This window comes from Nycticebus coucang, chromosome 10 (assembly GCF_027406575.1).
Source record: "Nycticebus coucang isolate mNycCou1 chromosome 10, mNycCou1.pri, whole genome shotgun sequence".
Taxonomy (NCBI): domain Eukaryota; kingdom Metazoa; phylum Chordata; class Mammalia; order Primates; family Lorisidae; genus Nycticebus; species Nycticebus coucang.
In genome coordinates, this window is record NC_069789.1 from 119,788,500 (window position 1) to 119,810,603 (window position 22,104).

The 22,104-nt window shown below is 52.1% G+C and overlaps 1 protein-coding gene across 1 annotated transcript; it reads left to right on the top strand.

Moving 5' to 3' along the window:
* Positions 1-1,001: 1,001 nt before the first annotated feature.
* Positions 1,002-19,020, top strand: PPP1R13L (protein phosphatase 1 regulatory subunit 13 like). Its single transcript, XM_053607115.1, has 13 exons — positions 1,002-1,122; positions 6,248-6,322; positions 6,440-6,585; positions 6,964-7,471; positions 7,551-7,643; positions 7,737-7,828; positions 8,089-8,563; positions 10,914-11,374; positions 14,162-14,293; positions 14,380-14,513; positions 14,619-14,785; positions 16,576-16,775; positions 18,460-19,020. Exons 2-13 carry the CDS (start codon positions 6,268-6,270, stop codon positions 18,496-18,498), a joined length of 2,502 nt encoding a protein of 833 aa, XP_053463090.1. The 5' UTR covers positions 1,002-1,122; positions 6,248-6,267; the 3' UTR covers positions 18,499-19,020.
* The last annotated feature ends 3,084 nt before the right edge of the window (positions 19,021-22,104 follow it).

The window sequence follows — 22,104 nt, forward strand, 5'->3', positions numbered from 1 at the left end:
TAGTCTAGCGCCTGGGAAACACTCCTGATGGTTTTGAGGAAGGGAGCGGGGGTAGAAGGCGGGATCGGCAATCCCTCCCTGCCCCAGGGCGCGTGTAAACAGCGGCACGTGGACGCAGATTTGGGATACGCGCCCACATATCTTCCTACCGCAACCTCACCGCGTGGGGCGGCAGTTGGAGCCGCGGGACGGCTACTAGACAGGGTGACCCGACTGCATTCCTGGCCGCTGTGTCAGCGCCGCTTCCCGCCCCTCTGCCGAGATTTTGGATCCTACTCCAGAATTGGCACCCTCCTCTTCCCCAGGAGGGAGAGGCTTTCTAGAGAGGAAGGAGGGTCAAGGGTAAGGGGAAACATTTTCTTGGCCCTAGATCTTCAATGTGTTTCCCGCGCGTGGTCTAGAGACACCGGGTGCGGTCCCTGCGGGCTCCTGGACTACAATTCCCAGAGGGCGAGGAGGTACCTGACATCGGTTGCGGAAGATGCTGGGAATTGTAGTTCAGCCTCCAACTTTAGGCTCTGTTGCTGAGAGATCCTGTAAAGATCCAACTCCTTTATCCCCTAACCCTCACCCCTTACCCCCTTTTTTACAGTCAGGGACATCGAGGCTTTGAGACCTGAGAGGATACTGATTTAGCAAGGCTCTCTTCTCACCTTAGGAGCTGGGCATGTGACTTTTCCCCAACATCCGGTCTTCTACCTTTTGGTAATGTCCAAATCTTAACTCAGGAAAGGGGAAACTGAGCCTAAAGAGGTGGGGCAAGAGCTCAGTAGTTCGTCCGTGTCTTGCAGCCAACAGCGCGGTAGACGTCTCATTTCTTGCGTATCTCCCTGGCCTGGCCGGTCCTCTTTCATCTTCTGGGCCTTGCCCTTCCTGTCTGTGAAATGGACTACTAGGGAAAACAAATGAGGATGTCTTAGTCTGTGTCCAGCCCCTCCGGGACTACAAGTCCCAAGGTACTCGAGGCGACCTGGCTCCCTCTCCCCTCTGGGACCGCCTCCCTCTTGCCTGAGTCACGTCGTCTAACCTGTTCCCGGCGCCTGCCCCGCCCCATCCTCCGCTCCCCGCAGCCGGAGCTGGAGCCGGAGGAAGCTCCCTGGTGCCTGGATCTTCCCTGGATCCGTGAGTTCCAAGCTCCTGGGGTCTAGAGGCTCTGAAAGAGCCGGACACTCGCGTCCCTGGGAGGACTGGGAGGGGACTCAAACGCTGGGTTCCAGGGCGGAATGTGGGGTGCTCAGACGCCTGGGTTCCTGGAAGGAGAGAACTCGGATGCCAGATTTACGGGGCGGAAGGAAAGGGGGCTTGGATGCCAGAGTTCTTGGAATGGAGAACTTGGACCCTTTGGTCTGGGGGAGACGTCTTAGCTGGAATTCCTGAATCCCTCGAACTGGAGGCTGGGAGGCTTGACTCATTGGGTAATACGTAGTATTTGGGACTCGGATCCCCATGTATTAGGCAGAAGTGGGAGGCTCAGCCTGCTGGTGCTCAGGAATGGGTGACCACCCTATCGCCCTCCAACTGCCTTCTCTACCGAACGTCTAAGTCTCTAAGCAGAATTAAGGGTGGGGCAGGGATAGTAGAGGCTGGTCCCTGATAAAGACTGGGACAAGTACCCGTCTCTGATACGGACTGGGACAAATACCCAGGGACCTTCCAGAGGCTGTGTCCTGGCTCTCCCCCGACTTTGCGGCTCTGGGATGGGGGGGGGTGAGGAGAAAAAACCGGGGCAGCTCTCCAACTTCTTCTGTGCCGCTGAGCGAACCCCAACATGTCATTAACCCAGGCGTCAGACCTGCCTAACCAGAGAAGAGACATCAGCCCCAGAGCGCCCCCTGGCGGAGGCGAGGCCTTTTATTGCCCTATGGGGGGTGGGAAATAAATGAGGTTTGCAGAGGTCCACAACATGGAGTTGCATTCTAGGAGACTTGCGTGGCCAGGCACCCACGCATTACATTGAAAGGAAGCGGTAAACTGCGGCCGACAGGTCACACAGGCAGCAGAGTTGGGGGTCAGAATTTGGCCCCCACCATTCTATGTAGCTCTCTGGGGGACAGGATTCCATCCACTCCCACCAGATTTTCTGACTAACCCACTCCCTGGCAGGGCTCCTTGCCCTGACCCTGAGGTGAGAAATGTCACCTCCACTGTCATCAGTCTGACCTGAGGTATTGTGGGAGATAAGGGAGGGATAGAGGCTAATTCTGGAGGTGTCTGTCTGTCCTTGAGGCTTGGGGAGGGCAGGGTCAGGCACCTCCCTCTATCTCCCGTTCTCTCTACCCCCATGCATCATGGGGTTGGGGATTAAAAGCAGAATGGGGGAGGGCAGCGCCTGTGGCTCAGGGAGTAGGGCGCCGGCCCCATATGCCAAGGGTGGTGGGTTCAAACCCAGCCCCAGCCAAACTGCAACAAAAAAATAGCCGGTTGTTGTGGCGGGCGCCTGTAGTCCCATCTGCTCAGGAGGCTGAGACAAGAGAATCGCGTAAGCCCAAGTGTTAGAGGTTGCTGTGAGCCGTGTGACGTGATGGCACTCTACCCCAGGGGGTACAGTGAGACTCTGTCTCTACAAAAAAAAAAAAAAGAATGGGGGAGGCAGGGGAATCTGGTGAGAGAGGGATGTTTCCTAATGTCTGGGCTTGAAGGGCATTTGGTATAACCTGAAATGAAATTAGAAATAATAACCGAGACTGCCAAGACAGGGCCCACTGCATGCCAGGCTCAGGGCTGTGGCATAGAGAGATGGCTCCCATTGTCTAGAGGAGTCTCCAGCGACTTCCCAATGGTCTCACACTGAATGAGATTTGCTGACCTGAGGAAAGAACTCTCTACTAGTGGGGAAACTGAGGGTGGAAAGTACACACTGCCCACTCTCAGGGCTTTTGCCAGCTTCTTACTGGAGTATTACAGAGTTCTCCCAGCTCCCTGTCCCTAAGTTATTGAGGACTAGCCAGAACTCAACAATGTACAGGGGGGATTTAGGGCTTTGAGAGCCAAGGCCTCAGGAAGTCGAGACCCCAGACATGAAAGCTCAGGGGTTTTGGAATCTCAGAAAGAGTGGAAAGGAGGCCTTTTAAGGGAAACATTACTTTAAATTTTGAGCCCTCAGTTTGTACCAGATCCTGTTTTATCTTAATGAACAGCCAAGTAAGGCTGGTAATTAAGAATCTTGTACAGGTGAACTTTTTACTGCATTGTTCTAAACACTACACATAAATTGTTACTCAGTCCTCAGGCTCCTTTGAGATGAAGATATTAATTCCCCCATTATACACATGAGGAAATTGAGGCACAGAGTAGCTAAATAACTAGCCCAAGGTAGAGGATTAGACAGGAAAAGGCGATAGTTCATTTCACAAGCGTCTGCAGAGGAAGAAACTAAAGTCCCAGAAAGGATGGAGCGTCTCCTGGCCTCAGTATGTCCCGACAGCGCTGTAGGATTCCGAGCTGGGTGTTCCCTGCCCAAACTGGCGCGCTGACCTGGTTCCTACTGAGGATGACTCCTCCAGGAAGCCCACAGGGTCCTTGACTCCAAAGAATGAGACGGGTGCAGAGGCGGCCCGGAAGGAGAGTTAGGAGTACAGCGGAGAGAGGAGCCCAGGGGAGGTTACCTGCGGGGGGTACGTAGGAGCTCGCCAGACAGGGAGTTAGGATTGGAGGGGAGCCCAGGAGAGAGTACCCGGGGGTGGAGGGCAGGGGCAGCGGCCTGGGAACAGACACCGCCCGCGCCCCGCCCCGCTCTCCTTTCGCGCGAGGCGCGGCACCTGCCCGGGCCCGCCGCGCATTCCCTGGGCCTGAGCTCAGGCCCTGTCCGCCCGCTGGGGTGGGGTCAGGCCGTGCCCTGGGCGCCCCCTGGCGGCCCTGACACCCCCACCGCCCGCGCTGGACCCCGGAACATCCACACCCACTGCTGGCATTTCCTTAGACTCTAAGGCTTAGAGCCAGAGGATGTCAGCATGCAGTCTGGCAATCTAAGAAATCCGGGAGTCATGAAATCCCCGAGAACCACTTACTGCCGGAATGCTGGCACTGGAGGCTGCATAGAATTGTTCATTTTTATATTTTAACAGACACAAAGTGTTTGCTGTGTGTCGCAGATTCTAAAAGACCCGAGTTTTTATTCCTGTAATTTCTACTTTCTGAGGCCTTAGTTCTCAGAGCCCTGAATTCCTCCTGCACCTTTTGACCAGGTGGATCGTCACAATATTACTTATTTCCATTTTACAGATCTAGAAACTGAGGCACTCTGGTCAGGGTGGTCCTGCCAGATTTAAACCCTTGAAGTCCACCCCCTCACTTGTGCTTTTAGCTGTTCCATCCATCTAGACTTCCAGGAGAGTGCAATTCTGGGACAGATAGTACCTGGGTCAGGAAGACTGAGAATTCTGGGCTAGCCAAGTTGGAAATTCTAGAATGATCCGAAGATAGAATTGCTGACTGAGAACTTTCCAACAGTAGACTCTGCAGCTGAGGAGTTTAGGTTCTGCAGAATTTTAATTACATCTCACAGTCCTTACAGGATCAGAATCTAGGCTTCAGAGATTGAAGCAGCCTCTCAAAATAGCTGGTTTGCCTCTTCCTTTCACTTGGTTTGCCTCTTCCTTTCACTTTTGGGGAAACTGAGGCCCAAGGAGTGGAGGGGACTCATTAATCAAGGTCACACACTCCCAGTACAGCCAGATGAGCCACCAGCCTCAACAAATTCTGTTCCCAACTTCCCAGACAGGCTGGTACCAGCATGCCCCAGCCTGCTCCTGGTGCCCACGCCTGTACTGCCAAAGCTAAGCGGTCACTACGACAGGGAGGTGGCAGAGCTGGCAGGCGTGGTGGCTACCATGGGGATGGGGATAGTGCTGGCCTGACCGGTTTTTGGTAGCCTATCTCCCTCCCACTGGGCCTGTGACCATGGCTGCCCATCAACCCCTGGCCACATCCCTGTTCCTCCTGCTAACAATGGGTTAGTGTGAGCCAGGCCTCCACTGGATAGGGACTCTTGGGAGAGGAAGCCGAGTAGTCCCTGCCCTGTGGGATCCCTCCTGTCTGATGGAGATGACCCAGAGTAACAAGTTAGATCTGGGTGTGAAGCCCAGTACTACTGGGTGCGAAACTTCTTGAAGGTTGACCTTAAACAATTGTCTCTGAGCTATACTTTCTCATCTGCTAGGGTGGTTTTTACCATCAACAGAAGCATTGAGTACAGAACACTTAGCACAATTCCAGAAGGCAGGAACTCCTCAAGTAATGGTTATTGTTTTTTATTACATTATATCCCAAGGGATAGGCATGGGTTATACGGTAGGCAGCAAAATTACTATTTAAAAGAAATATTTGGGGGCGGCGCCTGTGGCTCAGTGAGTAAGGCGCCGGCCCCATATGCCGAGGGTGGCGGGTTCAAACCCGGCCCCGGCCAAACTGCAACAACAAAATAGCCGGGCGTTGTGGCGGACGCCTGTAGTCCCAGCTGCTCCGGAGGCTGAGGCAAGAGAATCGTGTAAGCCCAAGAGTTAGAGGTTGCTGTGAGCTGTGTGACGCCACGGCACTCTACCTGAGGGCGGTACAGTGAGACTCTGTCTCTACAAAAAAAAAGAGAAATATTTGGGCTCGGTGCCCTTAGCACAGTGGTTACAGTGCCAGCCACATACACCCAGGCTGGCAGGTTCGAACCGGCCAGGGCCAGCTAAACAATGACAACTGCAACCAAAAAATAGCCGGGTGTTGTGGCGGTAGTCTCAGCTACTTGGGAGGCTGAGGCAAGAGAATCGCTTAAGCCCAAGAGTTTGAGGTTGCTGTGAGCTGTGACGCCATGGCACCCTACCAAGGGCAACCTAGTGAGACTCTTGTCTCAAAAAAACAAACAAACAAAAAATAAAACAAATATTCGCAGCATCTGGCACAGTGCCTCCTGGTCCCTAGTATGCACTCAGTAATCATTAGTTATTATTTCATCCCATGTTTACTGGTACATAGTAGATGATCAACAGATAATTGTTGAGGGAATGATTCAAGTCTCATTGCGGATGATACAAAAAGATGGACAAGGAGTCGTGTAAAGAGAGTGAATTGCCTGGAGCCTTCTAGAACAGGTTTGGATTTCTAGTTGGCATACAGACTGGGCTTTGAGGGAGTTGGCATTTCTCAGCTGGGGAAATGGAAGGAACAGTAAAGGTGAGGTGCTTCCCTTCAGTGCCCTACATTCCTTGAGGACAGGGTCCATGGGGGCATGGTCTTAGCCAGCTCTTTCCCCACCATGCAGCGCCTGCTCCACCTGGCACCATGGACAGTGAGGCATTCCAGAGTGCTCGGGACCTTCTGGACCTGAATTTCCAGTGTGAGCTGGGAGAGGGGGGTGGGACAGGTGGGGCAGGTGGGGCGGGGCCCTGGGGATGTGGGCAGAGGTGGGCCCCTGCTAGAAGCCAGGTCCTTAGTGCCACTCCCACCCCCCCAGCACTGGCCATGAAGCACATGGAGCATATGAAGCAGATGGAGCTGGACACAGCAGCAGCCAAGGTGGACGAACTGACCAAGCAGCTGGAGTCACTGTGGTCAGACTCTCCAGTGCCTCCTGGCCCACAGGCTGGAGCCCCTTCTAGGGTGAGCCTGGTCCCTACCCCCGACCTCCAAAGCCAGCTTTGCTCCACACCTCAGTCCAGAGGCTTGGATTTCAGGCATGGCTGCCCCAAACAGTTGAGCAGGTTGTGGGCTACTCAAGCACACCTGAAGGTAGGGGACCAGTGGAGATGGACATCTAACAGGAAGACCTTAAGTCACACAAAGGAGACATACAGTAATGGGCTAGACTCATCCTAATTCAGGGTCTCTCCCTGACACTCCTCACCTGGCCCTACTGTGAGTGAATTTCCACTAGTCCAACTCCTTTGAGTTGACCTTCAATTATATCTTTTGACCCAACCCCACCAAGCCCTCTGCTAAAGTCTCCTTTGACGCCTCCATGTCCTGGCCTCCCCACAGCTGTCCCGGTACAGCTCCAGCCCCGTTCCTGAAGTCATGGGCAGCCGAGGGTCTCCCCGGAAGGCAACCACTGACAGCATAGACGCCTCATTCCCACGCTCGGAGAGTGCCCCGGTCCTGCATTCTTACAGCCCATTGTCACCCAAGGGCCGGCCATCGTCTCCCCGCACTCCGCTCTACCTGCAGCCTGACGCCTACAGCAGCCTGGACCGCGCACCTTCACCCCGGCCCCGCGCCTTCGATGGTGCAAGCAGCTCCCTAGGCCGTGCGCCCTCCCCGCGGCCCGGGCCAGGCCCGCTCCGCCAGCAGGGTCCCCCCACGCCCTTTGATTTCCTGGGCCGTGCTGGCTCTCCGCGTGGCAGCCCTCTGGCCGAGGGGCCCCAGGCTTTCTTCCCCGAGCGCGGGCCCTCGCCGCGCCCCCCTGCCGCCTATGATGCGCCCTCGGTCTTTGGGAGCTCTCTGCTGGGCACCGGCGGAAGCGCTTTTGCCCCGCCTCTGCGCGCACAAGGTAAACCAGGGGGTTGAACTTGGGGGGCAGAAGTGGGCGGACCACCTGGTGCACATCTTCACTGAAAACATCTCCTCAGACGACCTGACACTGCGCCGGCGGCCCCCCAAAGCCTGGAACGAGTCTGACCTAGACGTGGCGTATGAGAAGAAATCTTCCCAGAGCTATGAACGTGAGCAACGGAGGCCGGGGGTTAGGGGAAAGAAGAGGAGTGGAGGACACGGAAGACGGGCACCCCCGGGCGCTAATGTTTTCTGTCTCGTAGGCCTGGATGTGTTCCCACGGCCTGCCTCACCAGGCCTGCAGCTGTTGCCTTGGAGGGAGAGCAGCCTGGACGGGCTGGGGGCCCCTGGCAAGGTGAGGGGCAGAGACTGAGATACAAAATGAGGGGAGGCTGGTCAAGGTCCGGAGCTGGGTCAGGGCCAGTTTCACTCCCCTCCCCCACCCGTGCGCCCCCAGTCTCCGTGGTCTTTCCCACGATCTTCCTTCCATATGCTGCATTTCCACCCCCTGCTGACCCTTCCCTCACTCTCTGGGCTCCCCTCACCTCCCCTTTTCTTCTCACCTTTTGCCCTTACCTCTTCCAGTTGAGTGCTTTCTCCCTTTTTTCCTTCCAGGACAACCTCACCAGTGCCACCCTGCCGCGCAATTATAAGGTCTCCCCTCTGGCCAATGACAGGCGTTCAGATGTGGGCAGCTACCGCCGTTCCCTGGGCTCTGCTGGGCAGTCAGGCACTCTGCCCCGCAGCTGGCAGCCTGTCAGCCGCATCCCCATGCCCCCTTCCAGTCCCCAGCCCCGCGGTGCCCCACGCCAGCGCCCCATCCCTCTCAGCATGATATTCAAACTGCAGAATGCTTTTTGGGAGCATGGGGCTAGCAGGGCAACGTTCCCTGGATCACCCGTCTTCACTCGACCACCCCCGCCTAAGCTACCTCCCCAGCCACAACCACCCCCCCAGCTCCAGCCCCAGCCACAACCACAGCCTCAGCTGCCCCCACAGCCCCAGCCCCAGCCCCAGCCACAACCACAGCCCCAACCCCCTACCCCAGTCCCACAGCCTCCCCAACAGACCTGGGCCCCTGTGAATGAAGGTGAGTCAGCAGTGGGGGCCCCAGAAGGCTGGGTGAAGGGAGGACACATGGCATGGGACCAGACCAGCTGAGGGCCCATCATAGCCAAATGCCTCCAGACATTGTGCCTGCAGAGAGCTAGGCCAGCTGAGCTTGGGAATTTTCTCAAGAACCAAGGGTAGCACAATGTTTGTGCATGAACCCTAGAGCCAGACTGCTTGATTCTCCACTGTGTGACCTCGAACAAGTCACTTAACTTCTCTGAGCCTCAGTTTTTTGTTTTTTGAGACAGAACCTCTTCCTGGGTAGAGTGCTGTTGGTGGCATCACAGCTCACAACAGCCTCAAACTCCTGGGCTCAAGTAATTCTCCTATCTCCGCCTCCCAAGTAGCTGGGACTACAGACGCTCACCACAACGCCTGGCTATTTTTTGGTTGCAGCCATCATTGTTGTTTGGCGGGCCTGGGCTGGATTCGAACCCGCCAGCTCAAGTGCATGTGGCTGGTGCCTTAGCCACCTTAAACCACAGGCACCTAACCTCTGAGCCTCAGTTTTTTTGGGCAAATTATCTTACTAGGATATGGTATTGACTTCACAGAAAGTCCTTAAAATAGTGCCTAGTAAGTTCTCAATAGCTAGTATATTAGTTATAATAATTATTAATATTTTTGGGTACAAGATCAGTAGAGTTAAGCAGAGTGGGCTTGAGCCTCTCAAACTGCTGACTTGCTGTGTGACTGAGGATAAATTACCTGACCTGCCTGAGCCTCTGTTTTCCCATCTGTGAAGTGAGATTAAAAATATCTCCCCTAGGCTCGGTGCCTGTAGCTCAGCAGCTAGGGCGCCAGCCACATACACCAGAGCTGGCATGTTGGAACCCGGCCCAGGGCTGCTAAACAACAATCACAACTACAACAAAAAGGGCGGCACCTGTGGCTCCGTGAGTAGGGCGCCAGTCCCATATACCGAGGGTGGCGGGTTCAAACCCAGCCCTGGTCAAACTGCAACAACAACAACAAATAGCTGGGCGTTGTGGTGGGCGCCTGTAGTCCCAGCTACTCAGGAAACTGAGGTAAGAGCATTGCCTAAGCCCAGGAGTTGGAGGTTGCTGTGAGCTGTGTGATGCCACGGCACTCTACCGAGGGCGATAAACAGAGACTCTGTCTCTACAAAACAAAGAAACAAACAAAAAAAAAAAAAAAAAAAAACCGGTCAGTGCCTGTGGTCAAAGGAGTAGGATGCTAGCCCCATATGCCAGAGGTGGCGGGTTCAAACCCAGCCCTGGCCAAAAACTTTAAAAACAACTACAAAAAAAAAAAAAAAATAGCTGGGAGTTGTTGCAAATGCCTGTAGTCCCAGCTACTTGGCAGGCTGGAGGCAAGAGAATCGCTTAAGCCCAAGAGTTTGAGGTTGCTGTGAACTGTGATGCCATGGCACTCTACTGAGGGTGATATAGTGAGACTCTATCTCAAAAAACAAAAACAAACAAAAAACAAACAAACAGGGGCGGCGCCTGTGGCTCAGTGAGTAGGGCGCTGGCCCCATATGCCGAGGGTGGCGGGTTCAAACCCAGCCCCGGCCAAACTGCAACAAAAAAATAGCCGGGCGTTGTGGCGGGCGCCTGTAGTCCCAGCTACTCGGGAGGCTGAGGCAGGAGAATCGCGTAAGCCCAGGAGTTAGAGGTTGCTGTGAGCCGTGTGACGCCACGGCACTCTACCCGAGGGCGATACAGTGAGACTCTGTCTCTACAAAAAAAAAACAAACAAACAAACAAACAAAACTCCCCCTATAGAGTTGCAATGAAGATTCAATTAAATAATCCATAGGGAGTGATTATTATTATTTCCAACTACTTCAGAAGCTCAGAAGCTTTGCTACTGGGGACTAAGAGAAGAGATCATTAAATGCCTGTATTCTACCCTTGACAGTTTTCTGGGTGAGATGTTAGGAGAGGAAATTCTTAGGATATTAGAAAGTCAAATCTATCATGGTTTGTAGACTTTACTAGAGTCTGACAAAACTGAGTTCAGATCTCAAGGATGTGGGTTTGGGCAACTGACTTGTCCTCTCCAAGACTTCAGATTCCTTTTCCAAACTATGAAGATGACAGCCTATCTACCTCACAAGGTAGTGGTGAGGTCCCCTGAGACAGGCATGAAAAGCAGCAGGCACATGCTAACTACTCAGTACATAGGTGTCATTAAGTGTATATTAGTCACAACCCAGGGAATAGTCCACAGAGGGCAAGGAACTTCCCTGAGGTCACACAGCAAATCAGGTGCTGGTTGTAAGTCCTGGAAGTCAAGGGGAGGGAGTGTCTTGAGTAGTCTCCTGAGGACCCACCCTCTAATGGAGCTCTTGTTCCTGTTAGGCCCCCCCAAGCCCCCTGTTGAGCTGGAGCCTGAACCAGAGATTGAAGGACTGCTCGCACCAGTGCTGGAGGCTGGCGATGGAGATGAGGGCACTGTGACTCGGCCCCTCAGCCCCACAAGACTGCAGCCAGCACTGCCACCTGAGGCACAGTCGGTGCCCGAGCTGGAGGAGGTGGCACGGATGCTGGCAGAGATTCCTCGGCCCCTCAAACGCAGGGGCTCCATGGAGCAGAGCCCCGCTGTGGCCCTGCCCCCCACCCACAAGAAACAGTACCAGCAGATCATCAACCGCCTCTTCCATCGCCATGGTGGGCCAGGGCCCGGGGGCCCTGAGCCAGAGCTGTCCTCCATCACTGAGGGACCTGAGGCTAGGGCAGGGCCCCCTGCTCCTGCCCCACCAGCTCCTATACCACCCCCAGCCCCACCCCAGAGCAGCCCACCAGAGCAGCCACAGAGCATGGTAAGTAATATAGGAGGAAAGTGGGGTAGGTTTTCTAGCTATGGCAAAGAGCCCCAAAATACAATGGCTTAAATGAGATAGGAATTTTCTCCTAAGGAGCATTCCAGGGCTAGTATGTAGCACTATGGAGTCAGGACCCAGCCTCCATCTACCTGGGGCTCTGCCATCCATTGGGGGTTAACCTGCCCTCATGGTCCAAGATGGCTCTCACCGAGTCTGCCTTCCAGGTAGGAAGGGTGAAGAAAGAAGAGAAAGTACTCCTTCCCTTTTGGGGCAGTACCTGGAAATTACACATATCACTTTGCCCCATCCCATTAGCCAGAAACTCACCTGCAAGAGGGACTGGGAAATGTGGTCTTTAAGCCATGAATAGCTGTGCGTGAAATATATGGAGAGTCATATACTCCTTCATATCGGAGGCTTTCTCTCCGATAACCTATACCTGCATCCCACCCCTGGGTCCTCATTCAGCAATCTCTGAGTGCTACACCTGGAAATGACTAAGTCTTGGCACAACATAGGGATTTTTTCTGGGATCAGGAAAGCCTGTCTGAATCAAAGCACTCACCCTCTCTCTCTCTCTCAACCTGAAGACCATACGTTCTCTTGTTTCTGCTTTTTCTAGAGATTTGCTCTCTCTTCTTAGAAACAGCTAGTCTCTGGTCTTGCCTGTGAGTGTCATGGGTAAATGTATCAGCTGCAGCATTAGACTTGCTGGGGATGTTTGAATCCCAGCTCCATGCAACTTATCAGCTGTGCAAACTTGGGCAAGACATTTAGCCTCTCTGGGCCTGAGTTTCCTCTTCTGTAAAAGGGGTGAAAATAACAGCATTCTCCTCATAGGGTTGCTGTGAAGAGTAAATGTTTAATATAGTACCTAGAATAGTGCCTGGCACATAGCTGCTAACTATATTATTGTTGTTATTATTGGACCAATGAATGGTCTCCTGCTGATCTTAGTTCTTGCATCTTGGCTGCGGGTCATAGTCACATGGAACAGTCCTGAACACTCAGTGTGGATAGACAGAGGGAAGAGAACAATTTCTACAGAAGTGGTGGCCAAGTGGACAACTCAAATGGCTATTTCTTGGTAAAGGTAGAGCCATTTATAGCTAAAGGTAGAGCCAGGGAATGTTGAGGCTTAGGATCTTGAAATAAAGAAGGGAAGAATGACATCTTGAAATGGTAGAGTTGTCTCATCATAGAATCATAGACTCTTATTATTACTGATTCTTGAAGTCACCAAAGCTGAAAATTAAAGACACTCATAATTTGAATTATAAAATCACAAATTAACACACCAATATGTTGTAATAGAAGGGGATTCACAAATACCATAGAAAACTTGGGGGAAATAAAGAAAGCTACAATGAAGAGGACATAAACTGCTCTCATAGAAAGCCATGATTAATATTTTTAAGAATGTCCTTCCAGTATTTTGGAATGAACTTTTTATTTTTTTGAGACAGAGTCTCCCTCTGGTGCCCTGACTAGGGTGCCGTGGCATTATAGATCATAACGACTTGAAGTTCTTGGACTCAAGTGATACTCTTAGATCAGTTTTTCTATTTTTAGTCTTGCTATTGCTCAGGCTGGTCTCAATTGAACTTCTGAGCTCAAGCAATCCACCTGCTTGGGCCTCAAGAGTATAGTATTTTTTTTCTTTTTGAGACAGAGTCACTATGGCTAGAGTGCTGTGGCATCATAGCTCACAGCAATCTCAAACTCTTAGTCTCAAGTGATTCTTTTGCCTCAGTCTCCCAAGTAGCAGGGAATATAGGCACTGGCCACAACACCTGGCTGGTTTTTCAATTTTTAGTAGAGAAGGGGTCTTGCTCTTGCTCTTGCTCAGGCTGGTCTTAAACTGAACTCAAGCAATCCACCCACCTTGGCCTCCCAGAGTGCTAGGATTACAGGCATGAGCCTCCATACCCAGCATGGAATGAAATTTTAAACATTAAAATTCTCTCTTTTTTTTTTTTTGCGGTTTCTGGCCCAGGCTGGGTTTGAACCCACCACCTCTAGCATATGGGGCCGGTGCCCTATTCTTTTGAGCCACAGGTGCCACCCGTAAACATTAAAATTCTCAATCATCCAATCTCCTGGGCCCTCAGCAATTTGAAATAGTGCAATTTAGCTAGTCTGCAATCATAACAGGTTGGAAACTTGACATAACTGAAAATCAGAGAATTCTGGATTCAGTGGCTTTTGGGTCTTTGAATTCCAGAATCTCCAGATCATTGAGACTCTGGAGATGGTAAAGACCAGAATAACAATGCTACAGACGCACACACTCAGAATAAATGAATCGTGGCAGAGGAAAATTGAAGATGAGAAAGCACAAGGAATAATGTGATAAATACTCAAATCCCAAACATCTGAATTAACACCTGGTAACATTTTGTCAAGTGTGCTTCATAGTATTTGTTTTTTTGTAAAAGAAACGGGACTGTGTGTGAACACCTCCCTTCCACAATCATTGCCTTGAAGGCTTGGAATTACTCTGCCACCAACTTAATGGCCTCCCAACTTTCTCTCAGGTCTTGGGCCAAATTTCCAAAGTCACAGGATTCTCTGACTACTGTAGGAACTGAGGGCTCTAGAGAACTGAGGCATCCCCATCCCTCTGGTCTGAATCTCAGGACCTCCCTGGGTGTGAATCCCAGCCCTACCCCTGCTCAGATGAGTAACCTGGGGCGTCTGGCCCCTAAACTTCTGTTTATCTCTCTGGGTAATGGGTACATTAATAAGCCTCCCAGCGGCTGAAATCCCCGCCTTGTCCCCCAGGAGATGCGCTCAGTTTTGCGGAAGGCGGGTTCCCCGCGCAAGGCCCGCCGCGCGCGCCTCAACCCACTGGTGCTGCTGCTGGACGCCGCCCTAACCGGCGAGCTGGAGGTGGTGCAACAGGCCGTGAAGGAGGTGAGGACCGCTGAGCTGGAGGTGGGCAGGGCTGGGGGACCGCACAAGAGCTGCGAGACTGAGTCTTCCTCTCCCCATCCGCTCAGATGAACGACCCGAGCCAGCCCAACGAGGAGGGCATCACCGCCCTGCACAACGCCATCTGCGGCGCCAACTACTCCATCGTAGATTTCCTCATTGCCGCTGGGGCCAACGTCAACTCCCCTGACAGCCACGGCTGGTGAGCCCTGACCCGCGCGGTGCGGATGCGGGACCAGGACGGGGCTGTGGGCTGGGTCCCTTGTGGGCGGACGCGCGGCCTCTCATGCCTCCCTCCCGTGCCTAGGACACCGCTGCACTGCGCAGCGTCGTGCAATGACACAGCCATCTGCATGGCTCTGGTGCAGCACGGCGCCGCAATCTTTGCCACCACGCTCAGTGACGGCGCCACCGCCATCGAGAAGTGCGACCCCTACCGTGAGGGTTATGCCGAGTGCGCCACCTACCTGGCAGGTGCGAGGCAGTGCTGGGGCGTCTGGAGGGTCCCAGGCACCGGGTAGGGGAGGGCAGGCTACCCCCTACGAGGGCTAAGAGGATGTGCGGGCTGTACCAACCCTGTGGCAGGATTGTGGAGGAGGGGGAAGTGGACAGATCACCTGCCTGGGTGGTGGATTGTTGCCTGTTGAGGGAGAGGGGACACATGGAGGATGTGCTGTACAAGCCGGACACCTTCGGAGAGAAGAGGGGTCTGGAGATTGTGTTGCTCATCTGCTTTCTCACCTGCAGGGGTGGGAAGGTGGACTTTCTAATTATCTACCTGGCACAGGGCTGGGCAGATGGATTTGCCACTTGTAGGATAGGGAGTACACACCTGGCAGGCAAACTGGCGGTGGCTCCGGGGAAGGAGCTTGGGGACTGTTCCACTTGTAGTAAGACATGAGGCAGTAGCATGTCTCTCCAGGGGGCAGGCTCCATCACCTGGTTCCTGGCAGGGAATGACAAGGTAGGTTGGACCGTAGGGGGATTGTAATAGGGCCTCTATTTCTTTGTTTATTTTTTATTTATTTATTTATTTATTTATTTTGAGCCAGAGTCTCACTATGTCACCCTTGGTAGAGTGCTGTGGCCTCACAGCTCACAGCAACCTCAAACTCTTGGGCTTAAGCAGTTCTCTTGCCTGAGCCTCCCAAGTAGCTGGAATTACACACCCGGTTATTTTTTGTTGCAGTTGTCATTGTTGTTTTAGCAGGTCCAGGCCGAGTTCCAACCCACCAGCCCCAGCGTATGTGGCCAGCGCTCTAACCACTAAGCTACAAGGCCAAGCCGGCCTCTATTTCATAGCTGGAGGGCCAGGTCATAGCTTGGTTTGGGTTGGGGACCTCACAGTTGGAGTAAGGCAGGCCCCAGGACCTGGGGGTGAAACACAGGGATCCATATTTGAAAGGTGAACTTATTGGTGCTAACCGACACTGGCAAAATGGGTGAGAGGAAAAGGGCTATAAGGCCTGCCTTTAAGGGCAAGCAGGGGCCCACAGGGACTGTACTGCTCAGGAGAGATGTAGACCGTCTGCTAAAGGGGGCACCTTCGGGAGGGGGACTGGGTCATTACACCTGTGTCACAGGTAGGTGGAACCTATGAATGTGAGGATCATACAGTTCCACGTGAGAGTTTGTGAAGGTGAAGATTGGACAATACACCTGGCAGGGAAGGGAGAAAAAGTGAGAGCAAAGTGGACTGAACCACTGAATAGGGGAGCATGGTGGGCAATACCATCAGGAAGGGGGCTAAATGCTTGATGGAGATTGTACCATTTAGATTGGGTGTGGGGTGGGGTCTACCCCCATCTAGAAAAGTAAGTATAACTTCAGCAGTGTGTGGACTGCACCACCGAAAAAGGGGAAGATCAGACCACTCAAATAGTAGGTACTATTTGAAGAAAGGATAAATTCACTAAGGGGACTGTACCGTTCATGGGGGAGGGGGGAATCTGTACCTCTAGGGGTACCAGAGGATTCAGCATTGTATAAGTGAAGGGCGGCCATTGACCCTGCCTTCGGAATAGGTGACCCAACTCAGTGCACTCCCAATGTCCTCCGACATTGGAGACTGCCAGTCTGGCGTCTGTCTCCAGCTCTAGCTCCCATCCCCAGACACCGGCACACACAACTTTTCAGATGGCTCATTCTCCTGTTGGGTCGGGCGCTAAAGCCAAGTTCTTGTCCCTATCCCCAGCGTGGCCTGTTGTGTCCGTGGGTCTTTGGCCACGGATCTTCAGACAGATCCTGGCCGTGGCATTTTTCAGACGTGGAGCAGAGTATGGGGCTGATGAACAACGGGGCGGTGTACGCTCTCTGGGACTACAGCGCCGAGTTCGGGGATGAGCTTTCTTTCCGCGAGGGCGAGTCGGTCACTGTGCTGCGGAGGGATGGGCCAGAGGAGACCGACTGGTGGTGGGCTGCGCTCCGCGGCCAGGAGGGCTACGTGCCGCGTAACTACTTCGGGGTGAGCCCGGGAGAGAGATGGTGGGATCCTCCTGACCTAAGTGTGGGGAAGAGGGTGATCCCACAGGAAAAGGGGTAGGAAGAGGATGAGAGGGATAGACCATTATATAGGGTAGGGGAGTCAGAAAAGCCCATTATTGGTCGCGGAGGAGAGGGGAAGTCCGTTATAGAATGGAGGGGAGGAGGAAGGGTCCCTTATAGCGGAGTAGGTGAGGAAGAGCCCTTTACAGAACTGGCATTTTGGGGGGTACTCACCAGTACTACCTTACTGGTTACTTTTGGTCCTTCCTTCCTTCCTTCCCTCCCTCCCTCCCTCCCTCTCTTCCTTCCTTTCCTTCTTTCCTTCCTTCTTTCTTTCTTTCTGAAGACAGTCTTGCTCTGACTCTGGGGCTAGAATGCTGTGGCCTCAGTCTAAGTCATAGCAACCTCAAACTCCTGGGCCCGTACAATCTTCCTGCCTCTGCCTCCAGAGTAGTTGGGACTACGGGCATCCAACACCATGCCTAGCTAATTTTTCTTTTCTTTTCTTTCTTTCTTTCCTTCCTTTTTTTTTTTTTTCCTTTTTTTAGTAAAGATGGGGTCTTGCTTTGCTGGGGCTAGTCTTGAACTCCTGAGCTCAAGTGATCCTCCAGCTTCGGCCTCCCCGAGTGCTAGGATTATAGGGCATGAGACATACTGCACCCAGCCAGTGCTCAAATATTTTTCTCATCCCTGATTGTATTGATGGGGAGATTAAAGAATAATCCATATTAGGCTGCCAGGTGGCTTATTTCTACAATCCCAGTACTTTGAGAGGTCAGGGTGGGAGGATCATTTGAAACCAGGAGGTCAAGACCAGCCTGGGCAACATAGTAAAACCCCGGTCTCTAAAAAATAATAACAGCAGTAATCAATTTTAGCAAGGAAGCGATGAAGGGTCTCATCTTAGTGATGAAGGGGAAGTTTAAGTACTGTATGTTACAGGCATGGTGGAGAGGAAGCTTTTGTCATACTGCATGAGGCAGGGTGAGGAAAAATCCACTAATAAAATTACAGTAGAACTAAGAAAGAGTCTAGTAGAGTTGGGGGTAGAGACTGTTAAGATTCTATTATATTGGGGCGGCACCTGTGACTCAGTCGGTAAGGCGCCGGCCCCATATACCGAGGGTGGCGGGTTCAAACCCGGCCCCGGCCAAACTGCAACCAAAAAATAGCCAGGCGTTGTGGCAGGCACCTGTAGTCCCAGTTACTTGGGAGGCTGAGGCAAGAGAATCGCTTAAGCCCAGGAGATGGAGGTTGCTGTGAGCTGTGTGAGGCCACGGCACTCTACCAAGGGCCATAAAGTGAGACTCTGTCTCTACAAAAAAAAAAAGATTCTATTATATTCCAGAAAGAGATTTTTTTAATTTGGGGGTGGATGAAGGTGGGACCCAACTGCACACCTATGTTAGAGACAGGTGGGCATCTGCTTTAGGGCAGTTTGGGAAACTCAGAATACCCCCATTTCATCAATGGGGGCTTCTGAGTGGAAGGCTCCATCTGGTTCTTGGAGCTAACACAGGACTCAGGGATTCTGGGGTGGTCTGAAAGATGCTGAGAGAGTCCCTTAAGAAGAGGGGAGGAGGAGGGAGGCAGTGCACATGTATGAGTGTGGGATGATGGGGTAGGAGCTCCTGGGGTCTGTCTGAAGACCTGTCTTCCCTCAGCTCTTTCCCAGGGTGAAGCCTCAGAGGAATAAAGTCTAGTAGGACAAAAGGACCTTCGGAGAGGGGCTGGAGCAAGCAGCCCTACCTCGGCTCCAGCCTCCAGTTCCGTTTACTGCTGCCTTTAGCTGCACCCCCTAGCCCTCCAATGGTGCAGCCCTCACCGCCAGTCCTCTGATCTCCCCGAAGCCCAGGGGAGAAGGAGGACCCCAGCCTTAAATGTAGGAATCTGCCTTAGCCCCTGGAGGTCCAGGAGGGGCTGGGAATCACTGGGGTAGGAGAATTCCCCCCCCACTTTGCCATATCAGATCCCGTCCAAAGTGCCTCCCACTCCTACTGTCACTCCCCCTGCCCCCAGCAAGACAACCCACTGGTGATCCCCACTTGATTTCCCTGTAAGTCACTTCTGATCCCATCCCTCCCAGTGGCTTGGTGTAAAAAGGCACGTTGGACTCTACCAGGAACCCTGCCCTACCTCTCCCTAATTAAGTGCCTTTACACAGCTCTGGTTTTATGTTTATAACAAAATGGGGATGTTTTCTTTATAAATAAAGGTAGTTTGCACAGAAATTGACTTTCTTCTCTTTTCACTATGTTCAGACTCCATAAATACTCATCTTCGCTGTTAACTATTTTTGGCAAACCAGTTGAAAGCAGCCCCTCCCCTTTCAAAGGAATTCCCCTCATGCAAACCCAATTCTTCCTCTTTTTCATGTTCTGGGTGCTTTTTTTACTTTGTGGTACATATGTCTGATAATTCTTGCACCTGAAGTTGAGGGCAACTAATCCTATGCTCGTTCTCACTCACGGCGGATTGTTTCCTCATGTGTGCTGAAATTAGGGATTGTGAGATCATCTTCAACAGGGAACTATTTTTTTTTTTTCTTTTGAGACAGTCTCAAGCTGTTACCCTGGGTAGAGTGCCCTGGTGTTACAGCTCACAGCAACCTCAAACTCTTGGGCTTAAGTGATTCTCTTGCCTCAGCCTCCCAAGTAGCTGGGGCTACAAGTACCTGCCCAGCTAGTTTTTGGTTGTAGTTGTCATTGTTGTTTTGGCAGGCCCAGGCTGGATTTGAACCTGCCAGCTCCAGTGCATGTGGCTGGTGCCCTAGCCACTGAGCTACAGGCATGAAGCCAGGTAACTACTTCTATAGGAACTCCCTCTAGCCTTATTCAGAGTGTGACACTTGGGCTGGGCTCAGTGGCCCACGCTTGTAATCCTTGCACTTTGAGAGGCCAAGGTGGGTTGATTCTCTGAGCTCAGGAGTTCGAGACCAGTCTGAACAAGATTGAGACCCCATCTCTAAAAACAGCTGGGCATTATGCCAGGTGCCAGTAGTCCCAGCTACTTGGGAGGCTGAACCCAAGAATTTGAGGTTGCTGTGAGCTTTAAGGCCACAGCACTCTACAAAGGGCAACATAGTAAGACTCTGTCTCAAAAAAAGTAATAAAAAGTGTGACTCTTTTTAAATTTTAATCCAGTAGTATAGATTGGGGTTGGTCTGAATACTAGAAGCTCCTGAGAAACTTGCCGATGGTCACACAGCTAGCAAGTAGAACAGCCAAGGTCTTAGAGGTGACTTTTGTGGTGATCTTTAGTCTCAAAAAATAAAATAAAGTAAAAAATAAGAACATGAGTCTAAAGCTGGGCACAGTGGTTCACCTTGGGAGGCAGAGGAAGCAAGGAGCTGGAGACTAGCCTGCAAAATACAGTGAGATTTTGTCTGTACCAAAAAAAAAAAAAAAGACACCAGTCTTACTGGAAGAAGGGCTCACCCTACTCCAATATGACCTTGTCTCAACTTGATGACATCTGCAAAGACCCTATTTGCAAATAATATCACATACTGGGCACCGCCAGTAGCTCAGTCAGCAGGGTGCCGGCCACATACACCTAGGGTGGTGAGTTCGAACCCCAGCCTGCTAAGCAACAATGACAACTGCAACAAAAAAATAGCCAGGTGTTATGGTGGGCACCTGTAGTCTCAGCTACTTGGGAGGCTGAAGCAAGAGAATTGCTTAAGCTCAAGAGTTTGAGGTTGCTGTGAGCTGTGATGCCACGGCACTCTACCCAGGGTGACAACTTGAGACTCTGTCTCAAAAAAAAAAAAAGAAAGAAAAATAATAAATAAATCACATACTTAGCTATTAGGAATTAGGACTTCAAAATGTCTTTTTCGGCAACACAATTCAGCCCATAACAGGCCACACTTCACCCACACCCCAGAGGCCAGACCTCCCAGCACCTCTTTCCACTAGTCTCGTGTGGAAGTGAAGGTCTCTTGTATGTTGAACCACATAGCCATTTGCAGCTTTTCACCGCACTTGCTTCTTCAGCACCTGCTGCCTGCAAGGGCGTATCTCCTCCTCCTCCCCTTCCGCAGGTGGCCGGGTCTTCCCTTGTCTTGTCTTCCAGCAGTGTGCCGAGTCCTCCCTCCTGCTAATGCCTGCTGCTTCTTTCTCTATTTCCAAGTAGGTTTATTTTTGTCTATTCCTTACTGTTATTTTAGGAAGGGATAATTGTGTGCCATCAATGTACATTTTTCTTTGACATCTTTCTTTTTTTTTTTAATTATTATTTATTTATTTTGCAGTTTTGGCCAGGGCTGGGTTTGAACCCACCACCTCCGGCATATGGGGCCAGCGCCCTACCTCTTTGAGCCACAGGTGCCGCCCCCTCTTTGACATCTTTCTAAAATGCAAATCCTTTTTTTTTTCTTTTATTAAATCATAGCTGTGTACATTGATATGATCATGGGGCATCATACACTCGATTCATAGACCATTTGACACATTTTCATCACAATGGTTAACATAGCCTTCTTGTCTGAGAAGCATCTCTGGATATCTAGTTCCCTTGGGAGAATATTTTAACTTTCAGGAGGCCCATGTGCTCTCTCTCTCTCTCTTTTTTTTTTTTTTTTTGTAGAGACAGAGTCTCACTTTTATGGCCCTCGGTAGAGTGCCATGGCATCACACAGCTCACAGCAAACTCCAACTCCTGGGCTTAAGCGATTCTCTTGCCTCAGCCTCCCAAGTAGCTGGGACTACAGGCGCCCGCCACAACGCTCGGCTATTTTTTTTTTTTTGCAGTTCGGCCGGGGCCGGGTTTGAACCCGTCACCCTCGGTATATGGGGCCGGCGCCTTACTGACTGAGCCACAGGCGCCACCCAAAACCTTAGTTTTTTGGGGTTTTTTTTGTGGTTTTTGGCCAGGGCTGGGTTTGAACCTGCCATCTCTGGCATATGGGACTGGCGCCCTACTCCTTGAGCCACAGGCACCACCTTCTCTCTCTTTTTTTTTTTTAGAGGCAGAGTCTCACTTTATCACCCTCTGAAGAGTGCATTTGTGTCACAGCTCACAGCAACCTCCAACTCCTGGGCTTAGGCAATTCTCTTGACTCAGCCTCCCCAGTAGCTGGGGCTACAGGTGCTGGCCACAATGCCTGGCTATTTTTTGTTGCAGTTTGGCCAGGGCTGGGTTGGAACCTGCCACCCTCAGTATATGGGGCCAGCGCCCTGCCCACTGAGCCACAGGCACTGCCCAAGGCCCTTGTGCTCTCATTCCCACCAGGCTCTCTGGCTGCGACTTCCTGATCAGCCTTTCAGCCTGAGGCTGCAGCTACCCTGGGCAGAGTGCTAAGCTTT